At 35.5% G+C, this 5986-nt stretch overlaps 1 protein-coding gene across 1 annotated transcript in view; it reads left to right on the top strand.

Moving 5' to 3' along the window:
* The window catches only part of LOC144195875 (transient receptor potential cation channel subfamily V member 4-like), a 12659-nt gene extending 7281 nt beyond the window's left edge, over positions 1 to 5378 (top strand). Inside the window, exons 6-16 of the mRNA XM_077715736.1 lie at positions 1316 to 1614; positions 1921 to 2100; positions 2186 to 2344; positions 2583 to 2675; positions 2775 to 2848; positions 3099 to 3264; positions 3342 to 3408; positions 3805 to 4109; positions 4435 to 4562; positions 4710 to 4831; positions 5183 to 5378. Coding sequence (XP_077571862.1) covers positions 1316 to 1614; positions 1921 to 2100; positions 2186 to 2344; positions 2583 to 2675; positions 2775 to 2848; positions 3099 to 3264; positions 3342 to 3408; positions 3805 to 4109; positions 4435 to 4562; positions 4710 to 4831; positions 5183 to 5277 — 1688 coding nt within the window. The 3' untranslated portion in view covers positions 5278 to 5378. The remainder of the gene's footprint in view (positions 1 to 1315; positions 1615 to 1920; positions 2101 to 2185; positions 2345 to 2582; positions 2676 to 2774; positions 2849 to 3098; positions 3265 to 3341; positions 3409 to 3804; positions 4110 to 4434; positions 4563 to 4709; positions 4832 to 5182) is intronic.
* The last annotated feature ends 608 nt before the right edge of the window (positions 5379 to 5986 follow it).

Genomic DNA, 5986 nt, shown 5'->3' with positions numbered 1-5986 from the left:
CATATATATATATATATATACATATATATATACATATATATATATATATATACATATATATATATATATATACATATATATATATATATATACATATATATATATATATATACATATATATATATATATATACATATACATATACATATACATATACATATACATATACATATACATATACATATACATATACATATACATATACATATACATATACATATACATATACATATACATATACATATATATATATATATATATATATATATATATATATATATATATATATATATATATATATATATATATATATATATATATATATATATATATATATATATATATATATATATATATATATATATATATATATATATATATATATATATATATATATATATATATATATATATATATATATATATATATATATATATATATATATATATATATATATATATATATATATATATATATATATATATATATATATATATATATATATATATATATATATATATATATATATATATATATATATATATATATATATATATATATATATATATATATATATATATATATATATATATATATATATATATATATATACACACATACATATACACACATATATACATATACATATACATATACATGTTGTAGTATCATTTTTTTTACATCCCTTTGACACTATATGCTATTAAAAGGGGAAAAAAAACAAATTCTGTATTTCATCTGACTAAAATAAATGAAGCCCCTTGATTGTGGCATCTTTTATTTTCGTGTGTAAAACCTTGTTCATATTTGAATATAAACGCACATTTTGCTCCTCAGCCATCGCGGAGGACATGATTTCTATTTGCGTGTAGCACGGTTGTCATTCCCAAATCCCAGCGTGTCCGTGCACAGTGTGAGTAATTTGCCGCGGAGCTTTGTGACGAGGTGAACAGGAACCTGGCAGGGCTGATGGCTAATGGGATTTCCACTCACCCTAACACTCAGCGTGCACCCGTGCAAATCCATGAAGAGGAGCGTTTCTATCCGAGGTGACAAAGTAATCTGTCACCCATGGCAACGGCTCATTTTCTCTAGCTGCTTCTGGGACTCTGGCCCCACTGCGTCCTTCTCTCCAAGAACTGCTAATTGCGCTGTTTTCATAGCGGGGATTAAATTCCAATCTTTTTATCCATGTTTAGAATTCTCCGCAAAAACAAACAGAACCCAGCAACAATTTCTGATGAACCTTTGCATTGATTTGCTTGCATTTCCCCCGAATTGTGCCACTGAGAACTCATACTTTTCCCTCTTGCAGGTGAGCTGCCTCTCTCACTGGCCGCGTGCACCAATCAGCCTAACATTGTGCATTATCTGACCGAGAATCCCCACAAGAAGGCCGACCTGAGGCGACAGGATTCCCGAGGCAATACGGTCCTGCACGCCTTGGTTCACATCGCGGACAACACCAAGGACAACACCCGTTTCCTCACCAAGATGTATGACCTAATTCTCATCAAGAGCGCCAAGCTTTACCCAGATTGCAGTCTGGAGAGGGTGCTCAATAATGATGGCATGTCACCTCTTATGATGGCGGCCAAACTGGGGAAGATCGGGGTAAGAACTGCAGTTAGATTTGGGGTTTTGGAAGGAAGGTTATGATCTGGCAAGGCACTTTGTTAACTTTGACAGGACAATTGGGGTCAAGGGGCTTGGAGCTTGGGGAGTTAGGACTAGATTATCAAGTTGGTTTTATCTTTATCGTCCTTAAAATGTATTCTTTTTAGAAAAGTGCTAGACCGATAGTTTCTCTTCTCTTTTGGAAATGATTAAATGAACAAAAATGCAACTGTGACACTTTGAAATGTAGTATTATTAATCCATGAAAACACTAACTATTTTACCTTTTAACTTTTTTAATAGGTTTTTCAACATATCATTCGTCGGGAAATCAAAGACGAGGATGTCCGTCATCTGTCACGCAAATTTAAAGACTGGGCTTATGGACCAGTCTACTCATCATTGTATGATTTATCTTCGTTGGACACATTTGGTGGAGAACCATCTGTGCTGGAGATACTTGTTTATAACAGTCACAGTGAGGTAAAACAAAAAAAAATACGACATACTTATATCCCATAGTTTTCTTCAAGGGTAAGAAAAATTCTCATGTCCTCTTGTTTTTCAGATCCGTCATGAGATGCTGGCGGTGGAGCCCATCAATGAACTACTAAGGGCAAAATGGCAGAAATTTGCAGCAGTGACCTTTTACATCAACGTCATTTCCTACCTATTCACCATGATCGTCTTTACCCTGGTGGCTTATTACCACCCGACACAGGGAACGGTGCGTAAAAGAAACTGTGAAACTCAGTGAGTCGATACATTTACTACATTGCCACCCCCACCTCAAAAATATACATCATATCCTTCATGATGTGTATTTTAAAGAGTACATGACTATTTTCAATTTTTGACACAGCTAAAACCTAATAGTATTTTTACATAAAGTATTCTGCTTTTACTCCTTGATGTTTTTTAATCGTCCTATGTTTTTAATGTTTTTATTTTTTTATTTTTGGCAGCCCCCGTACCCTTATACAACATCAAGTGACTATTTGCGGATGGCAGGAGAGGTCATCACATTAGCATCCGGAATCTTCTTCCTCCTTACCAACGTGAGTTGAAATCTAATATTTAATGGCTGGTTGCTTACTGGTGTCTTTAATGAGTGTTTGTTGTTGCGTTTATGGAAATGTGTCTTCAACTCATTGCAGATTAAGGACCTCTTCTTGAAGAAGTGCCCTGGGGTGAAGTCGTTATTTATTGATGGATCCTTTCAACTGCTGTAGTAAGTCTCACGCTGCCTCTTACACTCGACTTTTCCCTTACATCTTGTGCAGTTTTTCACCCGCGGCAAAATTTGTTTCCTCTTAATTGAATCGTCTAGCTGCCGTGTTTTCAAGTTTACATCTTTGATTAAAGCAGTGATTAAAACAAAGGGCCCTGAATGTTGAACAGCCCTTTTCGTTTGTTGACATGGCAGAAGTCAGCGCAGCAAATGTCATCTTTAACACCCTGTTTTTCTGCGTCCTTTTCAGTTTCATCTACTCCATACTTATCATCGTAACGGCCGCTCTCTACTTGTCTGGTATTGAGGCTTACGTGTCTGTGATGGTCTTTGCTCTTGTTCTGGGATGGATGAACACACTTTACTTCACCCGAGGTCTCAAGCTCACTGGAACCTACAGCATCATGATACAGAAGGTAGACAGCAAGCAGAGAAAATAAATATCCAGTCATCATTAAACTTCCAATAATACATGTTTGTGTTTTCTCTCCAGATTCTGTTCAAAGACCTGTTCAGGTTTCTACTGGTGTATGTACTTTTCATGATTGGATACGCTTCAGGTACTACAACAACGGGGCTACACATTTTCCTTTTAAAAATAAATGAAATGCCTTTTTTTTAAACCACACTGCTAAAAAAATAGGATCGACATGTACTGTCAATATGTATAATTTCATCCAATTGGTATGTTTTTGAGTTACATATTTGAGAAACCTATATTATAGCAAAAATGTTTTTTTCCATCACTGTATAGGACAAGCAAAATAATCCAACCATTTATTATTCCATTGAATTAATCAATACAGCACTGGTAAAAAGTACTGAAATCCTAACCCAGTCAAAATGGTTACTTCAATCCAACACTGTGCGCTAACATTTTCATACATCTTTCTATTCATGTCAATGAACACAAAGAGTACATGAGTTAAAAAAATGTTTATTCTACCTTCACACAGCCTTGGTATCCCTCCTTACCGTTTGCCCTCCCCCTGGCACGGTGTGCGATGGAGGCTGCCCGACGTACCCAAATTGCAGAGACCCTGACACCTTCAGTACTTTCTTACTGGACCTCTTCAAACTGACTATTGGCATGGGAGAGTTAGACATGATTCACAGTGCTCAATATCCCGCCGTTTTCCTCATTTTATTGGTGACCTACATCATCCTCACGTTTGTGCTGCTGCTCAACATGTTGATCGCTTTGATGGGGGAGACGGTGGGCCAGGTGTCAAAGGAGAGCAAAAAGATTTGGAAGCTGCAGGTCAGTTGGTTCTTCTTAAATCTTAAATTGCATACAACCATAACGCCATCAATTCCACATGCTTGTTATACACTGTATTTTCCGGACTATAAGTTGTAGTTTTTTTTTTTTAATGTGGCCGTTCGTTTTTCATAGTTTTGACTTATGCTGTGGAGGAACTTATGCCATTAATTTATTTATGCATTATTACGGTAAAGTATGACGGTAAAACAAACAAATCTTCTAAAGTTCAGAAAGAATGTTCTTGTCTTCAGTTGTTTTCATTTTCAGGTATTTTAATGAAGTAATTTAAATAACTAACAATGTAATATTACCTGTTTTGAAGTGGGCAACGACCATCTTGGACATCGAACGCTCATTTCCAGTATGCATTCGCAAGTCATTTAAAGTTGGTGAGATGGTGACTGTGGGGAAGAACTGGGATGGAACGCCTGACAGACGGTGGTGCTTCAGGTATTTTTCCATGTGTCAGGAGGCACCTCAAAACTCTCAGACAAAAAAAAATGAACAGTATTTAAAAACATATTTTTTTTCAATGTATGGCATTGAAGTGGTAGGGCTACAAACTACAAACAAACACTTCAAAATATTTTTTAACAGGGTGGATGAGGTGAACTGGTGCCACTGGAATCAAAATCTGGCAATAATCAATGAGGACCCAGGCAAGAATGAGACGTGTCAGTCCAACAGTCTTCAGCAAAGTGTCCGAGGCTTGAGGAGGGGTGAGAGTCTCTCTTTACTTCATGAATAGAAATAGTAACTTACATAAAGACCATTTACCGTTGGATTTTTCCCAGCTCTAGAAGTAAACTTAAACTTCAGGTTGAGTTTCCCACATTGTATGATGACACCAAGCAAGTTACAGTGTTTCAGCCATAAAAATATTTTAAAAAAATCAATGTATAATAACATCCAAAACAAGACTCTATCATCATCAAATATTCATTCAATTAAATATGCAGACTTACTTTGGGCCCAGTGTAATTGAACAATGCATTTCAGACTTAGTGCATTACCAAATGCCATCGATTAGGTTGAATGAACCATATAACAATACCTGTGTTTTTCTCCAGATCGCTGGTCCACGGTCGTTCCTCGGGCGGTGGAGTTAAGTCGAGGTCCTCGTGATCGAGTCATAGAAATGGAGGCCCTGACGTCCCGTCACTGAAAGTGTAATGCTGGTGATCTTATAACAACAAGACAGCAGGAGATGCGATGACTCTGCCGGATCAAGAAAAGAACAAACATGCAGATACTTGCCTGTTAGAATTCATGGAAACTAAGTGGAAATATTATTTCTTGATGGCTAGCGGATTTTTTTAGGTCTCAAAAATTGGACAATGGATGTGGAACGTGCCAAATTGTTTGTTTATAGAGGGAAAACTCTGAAATCAAGCATATTTATGAAGCATTATAGCGGTATAATATGTCATGAAACACAAGATTGAAACATTCTCTATTGCTGCATCTTACTCAGGGATTTCAGTCAGTCATTGTATTATTATGAATTGAGACATGACTTCATCATGGTCATTTTTTAAGAAAAAAAGCCTTCCTATTCATGGTGATTTAAAAAATTGATACTCAATTTTCTTTTGGATTGATATAAATCAATAAATCTGCTCTATGATTTGGATATACTATTTCATTCCTAAACTTTTTCAATGTAAAAATTGTACCATTTCAGAATTTATCTTCGTTAAAGGTTTATGCAATTCTCTATACAGCCTGCTAGTGACAGTAGAGCTCTGTGTTGGGAAGAAGATTTAATAGATCATATAATGAAAGTGTTATTTGGAATCACACTTTTCAGTGTATACTCGAATTGCAATAATGGCAAGTAATTATAACAAAAATGCACACTTTTAATACTGACC

The sequence above is a fragment of the Stigmatopora nigra genome, chromosome 4 (genome assembly GCF_051989575.1).
Source record: "Stigmatopora nigra isolate UIUO_SnigA chromosome 4, RoL_Snig_1.1, whole genome shotgun sequence".
Lineage (NCBI taxonomy): Eukaryota > Metazoa > Chordata > Actinopteri > Syngnathiformes > Syngnathidae > Stigmatopora > Stigmatopora nigra.
Note: the sequence above shows the minus strand (reverse complement) of the source record. Positions and strands in the feature narration are given on the sequence as shown.